The sequence below is a fragment of the Podarcis tiliguerta genome, assembly GCF_965153285.1.
Source record: "Podarcis tiliguerta genome assembly, chromosome: 6".
Lineage (NCBI taxonomy): Eukaryota > Metazoa > Chordata > Lepidosauria > Squamata > Lacertidae > Podarcis > Podarcis tiliguerta.
Genome location: NC_139539.1, coordinates 48,911,452 through 48,931,696, shown reverse-complemented (window position 1 = coordinate 48,931,696; position 20,245 = coordinate 48,911,452). Strand labels below are relative to the sequence as shown.

At 42.9% G+C, this 20,245-nt stretch overlaps 2 protein-coding genes across 37 annotated transcripts in view; one reads left to right on the top strand and one right to left on the bottom strand.

Annotated features, from left to right (window-relative positions):
• LOC310680022 (uncharacterized protein) overlaps positions 1–20,245 on the top strand; it is a gene marked incomplete at its 5' end in the record, with an annotated part of 57,716 nt that overhangs the window by 11,683 nt on the left and 25,788 nt on the right. For 5 of the 12 annotated variants that reach the window (XR_014512603.1, XR_014512606.1, XR_014512608.1 and 2 more), the window contains 2 exons: positions 2,255–2,387; positions 4,771–4,859. The exons of 3 other annotated variants lie outside the window; for them this stretch is intronic. Of the gene's footprint in view, positions 1–2,254; positions 2,388–4,764; positions 4,860–20,245 lie in introns of all 12 variants that reach the window. 4 more of the 12 variants (XR_014512607.1, XR_014512610.1, XR_014512604.1 and 1 more) reach the window with 3 other exon arrangements.
• PTPRF (protein tyrosine phosphatase receptor type F) overlaps positions 12,208–20,245 on the bottom strand; it is a 457,928-nt gene continuing 449,890 nt past the window's right edge. For all 25 annotated transcript variants that reach the window (XM_083446024.1, XM_083446033.1, XM_083446017.1 and 22 more), the window contains 6 exons: positions 19,349–19,527; positions 17,119–17,245; positions 16,079–16,204; positions 15,538–15,692; positions 15,096–15,231; positions 12,208–13,759 (listed from right to left, as the gene is read on the bottom strand). In XM_083446024.1, coding sequence (XP_083302150.1) covers positions 13,691–13,759; positions 15,096–15,231; positions 15,538–15,692; positions 16,079–16,204; positions 17,119–17,245; positions 19,349–19,527 — 792 coding nt within the window. In that variant the 3' untranslated portion in view covers positions 12,208–13,690. The remainder of the gene's footprint in view (positions 13,760–15,095; positions 15,232–15,537; positions 15,693–16,078; positions 16,205–17,118; positions 17,246–19,348; positions 19,528–20,245) is intronic.

Below are 20,245 nucleotides of genomic sequence, written 5' to 3'. Positions count from 1 at the left end.
ACCCCCTTGGCTATGCCCATGCTTCATCCATCAAAACTTAGGAAATATTCTCTGAGAAAATTACACATTATTTTAGCACACAGAACAATCACAAAAAGCCATCTCTGGCTCTCCTCATTACTCCAAATATTTCCTCTACAAAAGGAGATATCTTGGAGAACCCTTCCCCAATAGTTCTTTTGCTTTCAAATCATGCTTTAAGGGCATATTTATGTATGAATAGGGTGGGCCCCTTTACCATCTCAAAAGAATGGTCAGACTGCCCAGGTAATGCAATCAGTAAAACAGTATCAGGTATTCTGGCAGACAGAAGAGAAGCCTCATACTCCTATTTCTGTTGGAGACCACTTTACAGATGCAGAATGGTGGACTTTGGTTCCCAACGCAGTAGAAGATTCAGATGTTTTAAGGACCGCAGGGCCAAATACAAAAATCAGGAGGTTGTGCAACTGAATGCTTTGCCAATTTGTGGTTATCAGTAAGCTACAGTTTTTCCTCAGATCTGAAAAGAGGACAAAATATCAGTTAACTGGTTTAACTTGACCAGTGCTCCACCCCTGCCCAGATAAATGTACAACTTCCAATTTTTAAACAAGGGTTGTCCCAGGGCGTGCATAAAATGTCATTGTTAATCTGTCCCAAGACTTTTCATGCAGCTAAGATGAACAGTAGGGTGCCAGCCCTCCCTGGCTGTGCTTAGATCTGAGGACACCTTAGTAAGAGAGCACATAAAAAGATTAAAAATGGCAAATCCCTGTAGCAATTGAGTGCCCACCAACAGGTGTACTCTATGGTGCAGTTCCAGATAAGGAAATACAACACCAATACCCCCGCTTCATCTGTTGGTAACTGCATTATTTGGAGGGATAGCTGAGGGGAGGAAGCCATTGAGAACCTTACAAAATATTGATTCATTTAGAATATTGTTGTGAAAAGTACTGAGAAATTCCTCTCAAGACATACATAAAATGGGGGAGCACTTTCATTCGGAGCACTTTGATCTTGCCCACTTAAGTGATCCATTACACATACTGATTATTGTGGGATTATTCCCATATACTGCAGTAACTCTGGATACTGGGTGGGAGTACCATAACTTCCCCTGATGGGAGTATATTTAGCTTGATTTGTTTCTGATTACCTGCACTAGTGCTGTGCGCTCAGAGTGAAGTTGATATAAGCACATATTTGTGGGGCATGAGCAAAACTCCAGTTGAACTAAACTTCTGATAACATCTTTGAACTTGCTTCAATTTGCTGACTTGCTTTTTAGAGACATGAGCCTCCCCTGGCCTAGTAATCCAAGGAGTACTTTACCCTCCCATCTTTCTCTTGAAATTCCACACATTTGTCCTCACTTTTTATATATATATAAAAGCCTTAACTCATGGAGCCTTTGCTCTAGCCATGACCCCAGTGAATAAAGTGAAGGCAATCTTTGAAGAAAGGATGGGATAGGATAGTGCTTTATTATTTAGTGTTGTGAGGTTCATTTATTGCTGCTGTCAGAGCAGAACTGCAGACCGGTGGCAAGTGAATTCATCACAGAAATGGTATTCAGGGGTGGTAGCTGCTAAATACTTCAGATCAAGTAGAACATCTGTGTTGAATTCAGAAAATGTATTCCTAACACTTTTAGGTCACTGCATCCGAAATGGTGGTAGTGAGCTTGAAATCTGGCATGTTCATTAGACTTTCTTGTGGTTCACACCATTTATTGTTCATTACATTAATGTATGCCCCACTCTTCCTCTCATCAATAGTTTTTTTAGACAGGCTGTCACTGTGCACTGAGTAAGTAGAGGAGAAGGCTTGAAATGGATTCAGCTAGCCAGCAGTGGATCTTCTCATTCTGACCTGATCTCTCCAGGATGGGCTATTCTCTTACCATTTTGCTATCTCGTTTGGAATTGCTATCTGATTGAAGAACAGTCATTTATAGATAAGACTAGTGGTAGATAGAAGAGTTTCAGTTTCATGGCTGGATAGTGGATTTTCACCACCCCCAAGCAATTTTCTACTTGCCAAAAATAATTAGCATGTTAGTACTCTGCTGCTGTACTAAGCCAGTCATTAAAGCAACAGAAGAAGGATGTATGTACAGCTTTTATGGAAGCATTGATGACTTGCCCTGCATAAAGAATCCAGAGAACCATAGTACACTTCAGGACTAAAAACAAGCATTTTGAAAATAGGTCCATTATTTCCTCTACACATTTCAATTTATTTACTTATTTATCTACATTCCTTTCAGGTGTATGCAAAATATGAAAATGAAAGGAAATTGTTCAGACCTGGGGAGTAATAAGCTTATTCTAATTATTCTCCCTGCATCTGGGCAGAACAAAATCTAGCATCCACTGAGCCCCACTGGGACCAATTTGCAGGTGAGGTAAAATGCCTCCTCTCACAGCTGCTTGCCTTACCTGAGCAGACATAAAGTGGGAATTAGCAAAAAATGGAGAACATCTAAACTCCTGAGAAATAAGAAGTGGACATATGAAATATGGAAGCTAAACTTGGTTATCAAGAGCTCAGAGTTACTTATTTTGTCACCAAATCTCATCTTCCTCAGTTTAATTCTACCAGACAGGCAGTCTGGTATCCTAGTATATTCTAATGTCAAACTCAGTGTAGACTCTTATGTAGCCAGAACAGCACCATCCACACACAGGAGGGAAGTATCAGCAGGCTCAGAGAAACCACAAGGTTTTCAGATATATATTTTTTAAATGAGTAAATCCCCCTGTAAGAAGGGGGGAGAGCTCAGGGGCCACAGAAGGATAATTTCCTGAGATTTTTAATAAATGGAAAACTGGAGAGGGGCTGACTAGAATCCAGACAGATGCACTCCACTTCAGTTTTGTTGCAGGTCCCAACTGTAGATAAACATTATCACATGTCTAGTCTGGCAAATAATTTATAATAGTTATCCCGTATATCTTCACAGCAGTTCTTTGAAGTAAGTCATGGTTAACTTAGCTTTACAGATGGGTAGAAATGTAGTGTTGGAGGATACCTAGTGTGCATAGTTGGTAGGAAAACCTTGTCTGTCCATGCACATTGGACAGCCTGCAGCTAATAAATGGCCAACTCTGTTCAATAGGGTTGCCTGATCTCAATCTGCAGAATACAGTAAAATTGCATCTTAGGCACATTTACTTTGTGCAATTTCAGCTATATGCAGTTAAAGGCAGGCTGGTTGAAATTGCACAAATTAAATTCAAGCAAGCTAGAGAACTTAAAAGCTCTCTTTGCACCAGGTCCACTTAAGGTTACTTGGTGGATAAAGAGTTTTTAAACTCTCTGCCTTGCTTGGGTGGCAAGGCCTTTTCAGTGTGCCTGCTTTGGGATGTGCTTACAAGAGCTCATAGGAATTCAGATGGGCCTGTGAGATCTTGCATGAGTATCCTAGAGCCATCTGAGTTCGCGCGCGAACTCACACAAGCATTGCACAGCTGGCCTTTCCTCACAAGCAAGGCAGAGAGCTCAAAAGCTCTTTATGCGCCAGGTAACCCAGGTGGAACCTGTGTGTAACGAGCTCTTAAGCTCTCTGACTTGCTTGGGGGGCAAGGCCTGTTCAGTACACCAGCTCTGGGATGCTTGTATGAGCTCAGAACAAGCTAATGGACAGGCTTGCTCTTAAGATTCTATAAATATTAAAGATAAAGTAACAGACATCATCACTGGGTGTGTGTGCAAGGGGAGCTGTGGAATAGGAGAGAGGAGAATGCGGTGTGAGGTGGTCTGTGTGCAAGGGAGAGTTTGAAAAGGACAAAGGAATAGTTAGGTGAAATGGGTGATTAATTAAACAGAATTAAATTAATACACAAAAACACATACGTGTAGTTATTGAAAACAGTAGATGGCAAGCATAATCTTAGGGCACATTTTCTGCTTTCAGTCTGACAGGAGAGAATGTCTCTTCTAAAATGATGTCATGCATCTAAAAAAGTAGGTGGGTTTGCTTTAAAACTATTGTTTTTACTCATATACAAATATAATAGATGAGCTGACAAAACATATGATTAATTATTTAACTGAGTGAGCTGTACCAATAAACTCACAATTTTCAGATGCTTGCTCTCTTAACAAAATCATCCAAGCTGCAGTCTTCTGCACATTTACCAAGGAATCAGCTCTATTGAATAAACATATGATTGCACTGTCAGTTATTAGGTTTTGCTTTTGGAACTAATAGTAAATCTATGTGTAAATGTAACAGTAGAACAGCTAAACAGAAAGGCACCACATCCTATTTTCCATACCAGGAGGTGGTTTTTCAGTGAGGTGGTTTGGAATAGTTTCAGAACAGTGCCACTTTGCATATACAAATCATGCTCACTAATAGCTAATCTCTCAGTGGATGAGCTAAACTGGAAGAGAGAACTGATAATGCTTAGCTAGGGGTTTGAACCTGCTCACACTTCCACTTGCTGGCTTTGCTGCTGCAGCTGCAAACAATAGGTTTTTTTTAAGGCTGCTAATAGGTTTTTCAAAGGCTGCATTTAACTGTTTTAATTGTTTCACTTTAATCACATTGCATATTAATATTGTATTCTTCATTCTGTAAGCTGTACAGAGAATGTATGTTGATGGGTGGTCATAAAAATAAGTTTGCTAAATAGAGAGAAACCTATTGAAGATTGGGTGGTGACTTTTGATAACACGAGCAATAGCTAAAGCACTGTCTTCTAGAATCCTGCTGAGACTAAGGCAGCTGCTTTTCCACCTGCAATAACATTGCTTCTTGTTTCACTGCAGCCCCAGCAGGTGTATCCAATTGGTATAAATTAGCTAAGGCACAACAGTAGACCTTTGCTTGATACAGCAGGAGATCTGAAGCTGAGGTTTGCAAGGTAAGTGCTGCTTTTTCCTTGTTCTGCTCCCTGTGGCTTTTGAATTTAGTCACCTATAGGAAACCATCTGAAGCAATGCATACCATGTGGGTTCTCATAATAGTCAGTAGTGAGCAGGCTGCAGAGAGGGATGAGCTGGGGCATACAGCTCAAGTCATGCAAGACTCCTTGTATATCATGGGCAAATATCATGGGTCAGGCTGTGCAGTCTTAATAGTCTACTTGACTGCAGCATATCTACACCTGAAGGGCAATTGACAATGGTCCCCCATCCTGGTCCTGGGTTAGAGAAAGCATAAAAAACCCCTCATACTTAATGAGATGGAGAGTGGGCGGATGCAGACTCTCAGCTTCTGAATTGCCACACAATTATTACTATAACAGATGTACAGCACAAGAGGCATGTTTTTTAAATGCTATACTGAACATTTAAGTTGCACAGAGGGAAGGAAAAAGGTCAGAGGTTAGTGATGGCAGTGGAGGAGGAGATAGCATGAGGCTGTACTGATTCTAATTTAAGAGACTGGTGCTGAAGAGAGAGAAGGAATTGTACTATTGTCACCTGTGATTTATTGAGCCAGGTTTCTGAAATGATAAGTGTAAATGGGGGCTTTATTCCAATACAAATAGCAGATCAAGACCATGATCTGGATTGGAACTGTCCTGGCAGGTGGCCTTTTATTTATTCTTTAAAAATATAAACACATCTGCTAATATTGTAAATGGTACTGCATTTAGTCTGGCCTTAAGATGATTTTGGATGGATATTAGATAGTCCTAGTTTAATAGCTCTATGAATAGTTAGGACAACAAAATGTTAATCCATGTTTGGAAGCGTGCCAGCTCTTTGTATAAGTTGCTGGAAGCATACAGCAGGTTAAATCTTTGTGCTTTGCTTGTGGGCTTTCTGGAGACTGTTGGCTGGCATCTGTTGGAAGATACAGGGTGCTGGACTGGATAGACTTTTGGTCTAATCTTGCAGAGATCTTAGGTTCTTATGAAACAGTGAGCAGTGTTCCTCACTACTGTCTCTTTTCCTTCCTACTCTTTCTGCAATGCAAACTAAGGTGACATAAATAACAGCTAAAATGCACAAAATGCAGCTCATTTTGCATTTTTTGCTGGAAATTGGATCCTGACAACCTGAGCCAGATGCTGTTTCCCTCCAGTCTTAGTGGAGCTTTGTCCCTGGCTTGAGTGGATGATGTTGCCCTAAGCAGCTATTTGCTAAGTTTTGTTGATGAGATGCCTTGACTGCACATATTATTACACAATGAGTGTACTGAGTAGGGACATTAAATTGCCTTTAATTGGAGCAGCTTGACTTCTTCTGTTCCTTTTGGTTGCTCTGGCAACTAAAGGCAATTGAGTCCATGCCTGATAGTTAATGAGGGGACACTGCTATTCTCAATTCCTGATGAATCATTATAGCACTTCCCCATGTGCCACAAACTTTGGCGTGTATCATCTAAAAGCCATTCTTGATTATGACCTACAGTATCAGAATGTTCCCACCCTTTCCTCCATATTTTCTTGGGGTTATGGATCTGAATTTCACATAAAGGCCACCTGAGCTTTTATTTAAAACTGTCCCCTTATTCTGCAGCCTTATCACTGATCTTCACTTGCTGGCTCTGTCAAGCCTTTTTAAATTTTGATTTCCTCAAAATGTCCTCCAACATCACTGGTGCATAGGGTGCATAGGTAGAGGTGGGTGAATAGTCCTACAGAGGAAAGGTTGTGTGTTTTCAGTTTGCAAACTGAAAAGCTAACACATGCAGAACTCAAATCCATCCAGCAAATCAGTTTACATGTGGGCTAAACTGAGTTTGAATGCCAGAAAAGATTATAGTGGAAGGAAAGACCTGCCTTTCTTGAGCAGGCTAAAGACTGGTTAATTACCCAAAGCCACTAGAAGATACTGCTCCTGCTGGCTGATGTCTTCTTGTATCCCTTCAAGTAACATTGTTGTTTCCCCTTTACTTTTTAGTTTTAATACAGGGATGGGGGACTTGTCATCCTCCAGGTGTTTATGGACAGAGGCAGATTTAGCGGAGTGCAACTGGTTTGGCTGCATTGGGCGTCAAGCCAAGAAGGCACCTCAACACTGACAAATAACAGAAGCCGAGAGGTGGGAGAGGACACCAAATTTTGATGTCACAGTTTTAAAGCTCAAAGTCCTCCACTGTTCTGGACTACTGTTCCCATCATCCCTGGTCTTGCTTTTTGGGCTCATGGGTGTTGGATATTTGAAGGGCTACAGGTTCCCCATGCCTGTTTTAAAATAATATGTATAAGCTCCCATCAGGTACAGGCCTATGAATAGCTGACGGCCAAGGCAACACAGCACTGCTGGTCTAAAGACAACTCCTCTCTCTTGCATTGTTTAGAACTAGTAAGTTAAGAGACACTCCCAAAAAGGAAAGCTGAATATGTCTTTGTTCTGTGGCCACTAAGTGATCTTGAACTAAAGCCTGGTAGAGGCTACTGAGACTTCATTTTTGTGTCTACCTGTTCAAATAGCAGTGATGGCAGGTAAAATTTTGACTTGGTAGAGCTGCAATTTCTAACCCTGCTGTTTTCATCACAATAGGTCTTGTACAGCACTTATTTCATACCCTCCAACATGTCCCAGAGGAAAACTGGAACACACATATTTCAGGGTCTTGTGAGAGCCAGGTGACTTGAGTAAAAGCACCCCACCCCCAAAATGTGGTGTTTTTTTAGGGCCATGTGACTCTCATGAGAGCACGGCCCCCCAAAATGGGATGTCTCACTTAAATCAGGACAGTTGAAGGGTGTTATTTAGGAACATGCGCCATTACATATGTGCAGAATGTCACGGTCTCATAATCTCTAGCCCCATCCCCCTGTCAAGTATTCTTTGCACATCTAGGGACAAGGAAAGAGCTTTCATGTAAGAAGGCCTAAATATGATTTTCAGAAGATTGACTCCATACCTTTTATTTAGAAATTAAGTATTAATTAAGATATTCCTTCTTCCCCACCCAGTTATATAAGAAACAATATGCACCATAAAATAGCTCTTGCTAGTTCACATTGCTTGTATCATGACTATGGGACTTACGCTACATTTTACTGAAAATGAAGCCGTGTGTAGGAAGGCTAGAGAATTTTGTTTTTCAAACATCAGAGCAAAAATCCAGTATTAAGTATAAAGCATGTTCATGAGTTTACTTGGTTAGAAGATTCTGATTGATCAGTACACAAAGGCTGATTTTTCATCTGATAAAACCAGGCAAGAGAATTTCCAGCTTTACTTGATAATCACTTTTGGGTAGTGATTATCAGCTTTACTTGATAATCACCTTTGCCCCTATATTGTGGGAAATTGGGCACAACTTCTACCAAGTCCTTTTTTGAATCTGCATCACCATAAAAAAAATATCACCTGCTGCCTTTTAATTCTCATCCTCTTGTGCACTATCCATAGGCATCTCTGCAACTACCTTAGTGCTCATGTCAAAAACAATAGTAGTTGCAGGTCTTGTACTTTTACCTTCCGAAGTCAGGAACATTAGGTTTTCCCATTTCAAATTATGATCTGTATGGGCAACTGGGTGGAACAAGAGCTTGAAACTGACCTTCCATTCCCATTCCTCCACCCCTTTTAGTTTCAGAAGAGGAAGTAGATTTACTTGCAGAACTGCCTACCCCCTTTGCATCTAAAATATTAGCTGCAGTCTCCAATTTGAGGCATCAGCAAAGGAGGAAAATTGTAATTCTTAGATTACGGTACATGGGTGAGACCTTCCCTGAAATAGTGTGTCCAGTATAGGTCACTCTATTTAAGAAAGACGGTTTTTAAATTGGAACAAAATTTAGACGATATGCAGCCACAGTTCTCAACTGCATGCATTCTGTGTTACATGAGAAGCTGGAAATGTTGGGCCTGTTTAGCTGATGAAGTAGGAGTCTGAGAAGCACTGATTAATAGTTAACATGAACCGTACTAGGACTGAAGCCTTGTGATACTCCAACTGTTGCTGAACTTCTAGTTCCCATTAGCTCCTGCCAGCATGGCCAGTGGCCAGGGATGATGGAACTGAAGTTCAACGTCTTTGGGGACACAGACACCCCCCCCCCCCCGGTATATACAGCCTACCAGAGCAGTTTGCAAAAGTTTGAAATGTTGTATGAAGCAATAAAAATACAACAACACAGAAGATGACTGCAAAACAAAAGAGCACTTAAGCCAGATAAACCCATATCCTAAGTCAAATCCAGACAGATTTTTTAAAAAAAGCCTTTACCTGGCAATGAAAAGATAACAGAGATAGCAGCAGGAGGCAGATTCCAAAAGCAAGATGCTGCAAAACAAAATAAAAATCATATCCCTGATCACCTTATAATCGTGCAAAAAAGCACATCATGAAGATCTTAGGGTGAGCAGGCTTGTTTGGCAGCAGGTAGTCCTTGAGATACCTAGGCCCTGTAAGCCATTTAGGCATTTGGAAGTTAAAAGCAGCACCATAAATTGGCTCCAGAAACAGACCTGGGAGCTAAGACCGGAGAGCTATGATGTGGCTAACTGTGGTTATTCAGGAAACGATAGTCTGTAGATTCTTAAACACACTCTATTAGACTTATTTCAGGGCTGAAAACAGGTAGTGAGGATTCCAGATTGAAGGTGGTTGACCTTCATGAGGGGGGTCAACAGTAGAAAATGAAAATCTGCTCGCTCTCTACAGGAATTTTGCCTGTAAATATACATAACAAGAAAACTTCCAACATGCTAGCATAGCTTTCCTACAACTTTTGCAAGTACAAAAAAAAAAAGTGTTTCTAAACAGTGCTTATACAGGAAAATGTATCCGCTTTATAGGGAGCATCAGTCAAGCTATGTGTGGCTTGGCTCATTTTCTTGAGAGTCGCATGGCTTTACTAGAAACTTCCCAAACTGTGCAAAGCACGTTGTTGCCCCCGCCTCTTGTGCTGTTTCCAGATCTTTTAAGTGGGTTTATGCATGTATGAAGGATCCTGACTAAGGGGAGGTGATGATCATCTTAAGCTGCCTTTACTTAGTAATTCAACTAAGTTTTACTTGGAGAAGACACATGAAAATTTCTGAACATGACTTAAGTTAGGTCCATTAATTTCAGTAGGTCTGCTCTGAGTAAAACTTCATTGAACACTACCCATGGCATTTACATACAGTGGTACCTCTGGTTAAGAACTTAATTCATTCTGGAGGTCCGTTCTTAACCTGAAACTGTTCTTAACCTGAAGCACCACTTTAGCTAATGGGGCCTCCCGCTGCCGCACAATTTCTGTACTTCTCCCGAAGCAAAGTTCTTAACCCGAGGTACTATTTCTGGGTTAACGGAGTCTGTAACCTAAAGCGTCTTTAACCTGAGGTACCACTGTACATGCCCATAAAGTAGCTTTCCAGATCTTTGGCAGTGGAATCTGGAGGGAAAGGGAGTGTTAAGTTTGTTTCTCAGGCACCTGTATTACCCCATGAATAATTTTGCACTTAGCATGGTGCATAGTTTCCAAAAAAACAACATTTAAGTAAGGTTTGTTTCCTTTCTTTCAACGTGGATGCTATTCTCTTTCTCTCTGATAGCAAGAGGCAGGCAGTGTAATAGTGTTGTGGGAGAGAAGGCAGAAGAGACCTCCCCTATCCAAACCCTTTTGTGCCCTGAAAACTTTTGCACAGGTTTTGTAGCTGCAGTTTTGTGTAGCTGCCTTACTACAAAGGAAACACAACTTGCTGTGTGGAGCGGCAGTAACTTTTCCTACTGCCACCCACTTTCTGAGAATACCTCCTGTTTGCAGAAATGTAGTATGTGCATAGGGTTGTGTGCATGTCTAGAACAATATTAGGATAAAGTTTAGCATGTAAACATGGGGCCAAAATGCAGATTTTTCAAGCTGTTAAGTGATGTTTTGGACAGTAAATCCCTATTTTCTTTTTTAAATAAAGGGTTTGTAAATTTAGCTGGGGGCAGGGGGGAAGATGGTGGTATCAGCAGCAGCAGCAGGGAGGTAAGAGCGAGGCTCACTTGGGTGATGACTATGTGGATGGGCAGGTGGCACAGCCCTGCTTGGCTTTGGTGGAGGGGTGCACTGGCAGTGTTGGTGGCTTGCTGGCCCCTGGTGCCAACAACTCATGCTACTGGTGGTATGATGTGGGATGTAATCCACTGGGAGCAGTCAAGTACATTACCTGCTTTGCCTAGAGTGGTCATGCAGGGGATGTTGATCCAATCAGTCGAACTTCCTGTTCCCTCTTGGCCTGGAGCATCCTTCCTTGTATGTGACTAGTAGATGGGCGTGACCTTTCCAGACCTGGTAAAAGGCCAAGTCATGCAGCCACCTCCCCTCTCTTCGATCTTCTTTTTCATCCTGCAAATTTCCCGATTCACCTGGACTGTACTGCTAGCTGGCTGCCAGCCAGCAGTCTCCCCAGGTTATCTCCCATATGGGGTAAACCTGTTTGTACATAGTTGTAACTTTAAGCCTAAAGCCTGCCTTCAGGGATCACACTGTGCTCTGCCTGATCGTGAGTAAAACTACTTTTTGTTAATTATGAATATGGTGCCTATGGTGCCTTTATTCTTTTAGAAGGGACCAAAGAGGCCTTACCAGGGCAAGCCAGATTGAATTGTTTATTGTCTTAGGAGGCTCACACGAGTCCGCAACCAGTTTTCTGCTGCATAAAGGGGGAATGTACTCTACTAAGTGAAGAAACTTGCTAGCGCAAGTTAGGAAGGAATCAATATACAGTGGTACCTCGGGTTAAGTATTTAATTCGTTCCGGAGGTCCATTCTTAACCTGAAACTGTTCTTAACCTGAAGCACTGCTTTAGCTAATGGGGCCTCCCGCAACCGCTGCACAATTTCTGTTCTGATCCCGAGGTAATTATTTCTGGGTTAGTGGAGTCTGTAACCTGAAGCATATATAACCCGAGGTACCACTGTATCCTCTCCTGCCACCCTCAACATTCCCATATATGACACATGTAGTGTATTACAAACAGCAGCACTTCCATACTATCCTATCAAGAACGCCGTATTCTATTGATACATCATGTAAGTGCTATTGTTTCAGCAGCCAAATTGTCCATGTGGAAATGATTCATGGCACACCCTTCTTCTGCTGAAAGGTGAACAGTTCCAGCCGTTCCTCCTTTTTCTTGTCTGTGTGAGCGGCCAAGCAAGAGCATTTTGCTTTCACAGAATTTTGTTTGAGTTCTGCTTTCTAACACATGGACAGGTAGGATTCACTCCCACAGTGTTGTGGTCTTTTGGAGCTCCTGCCAGGGTAACTGCAGGTTTATCCGCTAACTGGCAAATAAAACAAGACAGCAAAGCGAACATGTAGGAAACCCGATTATTCAAATTTATTAACATCAAGAATTATGCAATGATGCTGTAGATTTTTATTAACAAATAGAAAACAGACTGTATACAACAGTGACCCCTACAGCACTATGCTTTCACAAGGTAAAAATGAATGTTCTCTCCAACATCACCAACCCAGGATTGTTGATTTCAATGTAATTTGAATACATTGGATAATATAGTTAGAGACCTTTCCACCACCTTTATTTATAGAACTATGCACCTGGGAGAAGGCTGTAATCTCCCTGCCTTTAGTGCAAGTGAGAGAGAATAAGGAGTATTAATATATAGTACCGTTAAATTAAGTCCAGTAGCCTTGCCACATTGGTTAATTAGACCATCCTGTCATAGTGAAAAATACAGCATTCTAATGACTTTTAAATGTGGTACAGGATAGCAGAAATTATAGTTACACTCAGCCTCTGAGAACTGAATTCCTTACCTGAAGAATCCCACCCCTCCCTCCCTAATAGCCAAGGCACCCCCATGCCGGGGTTGTTTGTGCAGGAAGGCTTGACTTCCCAGAGTTGTGCTCTTTCACCTTGGAAGGTGCTCCAATGCACTTGGTTGGCCACAGTTGCCTAGGCAACAGCACCTCAGGATGCTACTGGCACAGAAAGAACTAAATAAATGTGTCGGTCAGGTCCCTTTTGGGAACGTGGTTTTTGTGCGGCAAGGATGCCACATTTCCCCCCCATCTTAACAAGAGAATCCCAAGCAGTGGGTCTCTCCCTCAAATGGAAAGTTCATAAGGGATCTGCTGACAAATATGAGGTCACTGGACACATGTCAATAGGACCAAGCATCTAATAGCTGCTGGAGTCCCACCTGACAGACAGGCTTATGAATAAAAGGCTTTAGAAATAAGCATTAAGTTGGCTCCAGCTCTGTGAAATTGAATATTCTACAAAGGACTGAAGAGGGAGTGGAAGGGTCCCAGAGCTGTGAGCCAGCCACTAATATTAACCTGGGGCTGCCCGAAAATGGGCAGCACCACCTTGATTGAGACAACAAAAGAGTTAAGGGCGGGGGAAGCAAAAGGAAATTCAAACCCCACCACCTCCATTCTCCTGTTTTGCTTGAGCAAAACATTAAGACTTGCAAAAGAATTTAAAAAAGAAAAGATATAAAAGACTAAGTTTAACTATTTTACATATATAAAAGATCCCATTCCATCCACCCAGTGACTCTCACCATGAAATGCTGTCAAGGGGAGAAGGAGGAGTGGGGGCATTAACAGAAATTCATCTGGAAATTGGAAACGCTAGAAGCTGGTCCCACCTTTGGCGCTGTGGCAATGAACCCAAATACTGTGGTCAGAACTGGTTGGTCATGGGGAGGCTTGATGCTGCAACAACAGCAGCAGCATCTGCACAGAAGGACTAACAAATGGGCGGCTGGCTGGGAAGAACCCGTCTCTGCTCTTGGACATTCCCGCTGCAACTGGCTGAAAGTGCTAGTTACGTTGCATAGTGATCGAAGCTGCCAAGGTACTCCAGTGCAGCCCTGTAGCACAGCTGATACTGGTCCTGGAGAAGAAGGAAGAGAATGGGATAAGCAAAAAGCCTCTAAAGGAGACCACCACTTCTGTCACATCATGGTGCAAATACCTGCAAGCGGACTCCTTCACCACCTCACTCTAAAAGAGGCAGCTGGCTAGCACCAAGCCCTGCCCTGCGTCTGATGTAAAGAGGGGCCATTTTGCTCAGATTAGTACAGTAAGCTTAGATTGGGAGTGAAGTTCCAGTTAAACTGCAGGTGGGAGAGCAGCAAGCTGACTGTATGGGAAACCCAAATACTGAATTTTTAGCAATGTAATTTACTCTCATGGTGCACCAGTAAAATATGTCCTATATAAAAGGAGGATGAATTATGGATTTCTGCTCTCCGTCTCACGACCCATCCAACCACTGTTTCTGATATCCTTGCACTACACAAAGAACAGCACAGAATCAAAGGTTGCATTGATCAGGTGAAAGAGAGGCCAATCCAAGCTGCCATCAAGTTAGACCAGAAAACAGCATGGGTTCTAACCAGAGGATAGCCACTGGCCATGTGTAATCCTTTGCAAATGCTTGCTGGCACTGTTCTTTTGCACTGTATAACCATGACTACCTTTTGGGACTAACCCAGAGTGGGGTTTAACTCATGGTGAGAAATCTGGGCTGGAAGGTGCTCTGATGTGGCTTCATCAGTCTTGACCGATCCAGCTGTCTCACCTTTTTAAAGCCTTTTACAGGCTTCAGAAGATGCTGTAGATACTAGTTGTGCCAGTCATAGCTTAGCGTAATGCTGGTGGTCAACAAAAGAGGTTTAAAGACTGTCTCAAGGCAAATCTAAAAAATGTAGTATAAACACCAACAATTGGGAAACACTTGCCTGCAAGCACTCCAATTGGAGAACAGCCTTTACCAAAGGTGTCATGGGCTTTGAAGACACGCGAACTCAGGATGCAAGGGAGAAATGTGCTAAGAGGAAGGCACTCTTGGCAAATCCACACCGTGATCCAACTCCCACCCAGAAACCAATGTCCCCACTGTGGAAGGACGTGTGGATCCAGAATTGGCCTCCACAGTCACTTACGGACTCTTTGTTAAAACTGTGTTTATGGAAGACAATCTTACCCGGCTATGAGTGATCGCCAAAGGAGAAGATTGTATATACCCTATATATCTCATAGAACACATCAACATGGGAATGGGGGCAAGATTGGTGGCTGCTTGATGTGATTTATAGGGAATATGCCTACTTACAGAGAAAGTTACATCCCTTTTCCATACTGAAAGCAAGTGAAAGCAAAGTTTTGGTCCTAAATGCTTGCCCCCAGTCCTCTGTGCAGCAGCAAGCATGTGGCTGGTGGTTTACCTCTGTTTGCACCATGGCTGGTCGTTGTGTCCTCAAGGTCTTCACAGTCTGGAACATGTCAACTACGCCCTCATAGCGCATGCGCTCCAGTACAATGCTTAATGTGATGAACACCCCTGTGCGTCCGACCCCCGCACTGCACATAAGGAAGAGAGAAAGAGACCCAGTGAAAGGAAACTGAAGCATCAAAAGATCACAAAGATCAAAAGAAGCTCTCCCAAAAGCTAAAATATCTCTCTACATGTGCCACAATGTTTTTGTGTGCTCAAAACTACAAAGCAGAGATTTCCCCTGCCATTTACGAAGGAAATGGCTTCTATACCTAGAAAGGTGAGGCCATCTCTGCAGTAGTAATCTAGCTTTCCCTGATGACCCCAGCCTCCTCACCACTGGCACACAGCACCTAGCCAGCTTCCACGGACAAGCAAACAGCAGAACTTACCTGCAGTGTACCGTGATGGGCCCATCCTGGCCAAACTGCTCCTTGGTTTTATGAACTTGCCCAATGAAGTCAATGAAGCCCTCTCCAGTTTTTGGTACTCCCTGCTCAGGCCAGTCCGTGAACTGGAACTGCCGGATGGTTCTTGACTGTCCATCCTATTTGTGGTGAAAGGGAGATATAGTCACTGCATCCTCTCAAAACACACGGCAGCCTTCATGGTCAGGCCTTTCCTACTGGTGCCAGAAAAGCCTTGAGGAGGGGAGGCCCAGCCGACCTAAGCAGATTTCTTTTGCACCTTAGTGAGTATTTTGTTTTATATAGCAGGGTGTAGTAGATATAAACACAACTGAAATCCTTGCTTCTGCTTTCCAGCTGTCTCACCCACTTGACACACAGTAACACCAATGCAGAGGGTGATAAAGCAATGGACAATCAGATGCACGTTGAAGACAAAACCCTTCTGTCCTGTGCTACTTGCAATTTCTGAGCAGTAATGGGAAATAAATATTGGGGAATTCAGGGTAGGCTGTGCGGTACTCACCCTGGCATCAGTGACCTTGAACTCACGCAGAATGTACTGGGGCATGTTGTATTCAGCCATGGGATCCACCACAAAGTACTGGTACCGAGCAGAACGCTCTGCTGGCCAGTACTGGTGGCATTTCTCCTGAAAAGCAAAGGAAGAGTCAGAATTGTTACAGTCAAAATGTGTGATGTGACTGAAGCTTGAATATTTTAGAGTGAGGTGCCTTTTGACATCTTGTCCTGTTGGGTAGTACAATACCCACACAACTCCATGCTCTAATATGCGCAGCAAGACACTGATCTATTTCTTCCCTCCTGCCATGATATGATTGATTAGACTCCCCTTGCTCCTGTACGCCTCCATTTCCCATGACTTCCTGATTAGCAATCAGCCTGCTCTTCCATGCCAAGTTACTAGGTAGAAAACCTCAGTTCTAGCCCAAATGCCCCTTTTTTGCTGGCTCTGGGCAAAGCAAGAAACCTGAAGCTGCTAGCTCAGCTTAAAGTTTGAGCGGGCCAGGGGGATCAAGTCCATTGATGGTTGCAGAGGATACTTGTTCACCAACTGGGTCCCAGCAGAGCTAGTCAGCCATGTAGCTGGAGATGGACGACTCCTGCAGATTGCGTGCTTATTGAGCATACATTCTGATTTATTTAAATAAAGCTGACAAGGAGGTTATACAATGCTCACTGTTTATTCAGCAATCACCTGATTTGTTTGTGGGGAGGTTATATGACTTCATGTCGATCAGTTGCTATATTTCTGGTGCATTTTCCCATCACCACAAAAAAGTCATTTTTGTTGTTGTGCAAGAGTTTTAATTCACTTCAATAGCACAAACCTAAATTTACTCGTATGCAACTGAATCCCTCCCACAAAACAGTTACAGTCTGAAGACATCAGTGCAATGAGCTTCACCTTTAGCTCTGTCCCCTCTAGCATTAGGAGAATGAAAGCAAAATATTTGCTCCCAAGACTGGGCTGTACACGTGGAATCTCACTGGAGAAACAGCCCCAGAATAGACATCACTTGGTAGCTGAGAGTGCTAGCTTACCCGCCCCATCTCTCGCAATTTGGTCAGCATCACCACAATGGTAGAGTTGTGCTCCCACAGCATCCGCCAGAAATCCTCTGTAGTTTCAGCAAGGGGTCCCTGTGTGGCAATGTAGGCCTTTTGCTGCCTGCAAGGTATCAAACATTTCAGAGTGGTAGATGACTGACACTTCTGGGATGGAAAGGGGATGCTTAGCAGTTAGGTCTAGAGAACTAGATAAAGGGCTTGCTGGGGGAGGAGAGGAGGACTTGTGCCACACATCTGGATCTCTGATAGCATCTAGCTGCTCCCTTCTGCAGTCCTTGCCCACAACTACCTGTTCCACTATGAGATCAATAAGGCTATCAGAGGTCCCTTGATGAAAGTAGAGTATTAACACAAAGGCACTAAGAAATTAGCCAAAGTTACTCAATGTGAAAAGAGGCATATTATATAAGTTGGAGTAACTAATGTTATTACACCAGTTGGATCTTCTAAAATGCACATGTGGGGTGAAATATAATACCATAGTAGTGCTACAACAATTATAAGCTTTTTGTAAAATTGTGTGAGTTCCTTTGAGGTGTGCAGGAAACACTGGTATAGGATGTGTGTTGTACATGACCCCAAAGGGTGGAATTTCTGCCACTGCAAAACTCTAGCTACATTGCTGACTTCACAGAAATTAGACAGTAGTGAGCAGATACATACACAGACCCTGACATATGCTACCAGTGAAGACAGTGAATCCTGTTTCCACAGTGATATGTAGGAAAATAAGTCAGAAAATTGAAAAGAGAACCTGTGCCATCTGTATTCTACCACTATGGGGCACTGCAGATCCTTGAATGTAGTCTTAGGCTCTCAGCCTTATCCACTCTCATTTAATCTCTCCACTGGTGCTAAAAATTAATGAATCTGTTGTAGGACAGCTGTAATGTGTGGGACAGAGATGGAAGCTGTTCCAAGGTGGATTTATAAGACATCATAAAAGGCAGGAGTGGGGCGGGGGGGAGGTGAGGTGGCAGAAACAAAGGCGCTAATAAAGATGCAGCTTCAGAGCCGTCTGTAGCTCCTTGGGCCAATTGATCTCTTTAGATAAAGTGGAGAACGATTGCTCACTTCAAAGGGAAGGACGGGAAGAGATAAACAGGGGCCTGCAGGGACGGTTTAGGTAGGACATGAAATGCTACCACCTGCTGCTTTGGCACACATTTTTGCCAGCGCCCCCTCCCAACCTTAGCAGCTCTCTTGCAGCACCAGACACATGGAGGTGGCGGCTCTAACACACTCTGGGCACTTGAAATCTGTAGCAGATAAGTGGCCAGGACCTCATCTGCTCTTCTGTTTCCAGCACAGCAGCCTAGAGGCCTGGCATCAGCTCCTGTTTTGCACTGAAAAGCCTCCCCATGTTGCTGGACCTCTGCCACTCAAATGCTCTCCTAAGATATCTTTTGCACTACCAATTCACAGCTTGTAGCCTCATGGGGTGTCTCGGAGATGGGGGCAGGGAGTACGTTATAGGACTATGCTTCCTTTGCCCCCATGCAGAAGGTGCAGCCCTCCTCAAGGATCCCCAAGTCCATTTTGGAGGCAGATTTGCTCTTCCCACTGTTTCTTTGCTTTCAAGTGACAGAATGCATTTCAGTTGCTGTTATTGCAGCACTGTGAACAACTTTGCAAGACAATCCCATTGTGGGAGGTGAACTGTACAGTTGGTTCCCAGCAGTATCTTGGCTAATGAAAAGCTGAGGATGCAGGAGCCAGTACCTGTCACCCCCAGGCTAATAAAGCCTGAGAGGGAAAAGGTAACTTCTATCAGGATCCCAGGCTCTGGGGAATAGGCAGCTTGAAAAAAGCCCCATGTTTGCTAATGAAAGGCTACTGTCTGTGCTCTTATTGAAAGACAGAGCTGTCCAGCTTACATTCAAATTTAAAAGTAATTTATATACTATAAATATATTTATAACTAAATATTGAACATAACTATTTTAGCAATTTATTAGATTTCAGATGATAATTCTAAGATGCCTATTTAAGGATGTAAGCTTCAGTTTAAAATTATTTTAACGTATTAATGCAATGTTGAAATATTTAGGATGTGGTTAATGTTATGATTTCTACTGATACTGTATAATAGCATCAATTTTTTTTGAAAAAAAAAAGGTAAAGAAAAAAGAACACAGAGAAGCAGCAGCACAGCAACATCACAGGAGGAGAGTTTAAACTCTGTTTAGAATGACTACATTACCTATAGCCATCTACAAAGCTGGCATTGATGTAATCTGAGCCCTCGACGCCTCGGATTGGCTGCAGGCAAACCCGTGTCAGCTCATAGGGCATAATATTCACCAGGCGGTTTTTGAATTTGTTGCAGGGGAGGTTGGCACTGATGAATCGTGAGGTATGTGCTTTAGAGTTGGCGAGGAGCTGTTAGGGGAGAAGTACAGATTAGAGGGGGACAGGGGCACACAGAAGTTGTAACTACTCTGGGAGGAGCAGCTCCCATATGATGTACACACATTTATTCACTCTGCCACATAGATTAATGACCGAGGTAACAAAAGATGCAGGACTGAAATATAGGGGGCATTCCAGCAGCCTTGAAAAGGAAGAAAATTCCTGCCTACCCTGGCAAAGGTCCTGAGGAGGCAAGACCCTGGGAGGATGTCTTTTCAACCAAAGCGGGGTCATTTTGCCCATGATGCAGAGACAAGCTCAGCAAGGATCTATAACCAGTCACAACTCCATGATGAGCATACCCTGTTCTTCAAGTTCACACTACAGATTTTAGATGCACATTTTAAAACATCTTACTTGTACACCTAAAAACATAAGCTTGTGTGTGTGTGTGTGTGTGTGTCTGTCTGTCTGTCTTAGATGGGCACTTACGGTCACTCTATAGTATTCTTCCCCTGGGAGCTCTTATTATTTGCTTTTACTCATTAGCACCTTACTAGCACTCATTCTAACATCATTCCTGACCTGCTTAGAAGCATATACTTTGCTCTTCTGAGCAACTCTTGCCTTCTGTCTCATGCTGGTGACTTCTGGCCCATGACTGAAATATCCTATGCTTAGAGGGAGCCTCAGCACAGGATATTGCACAGAATACAAAAATTTGTGAGATTGGTATTTTAAGACGTTT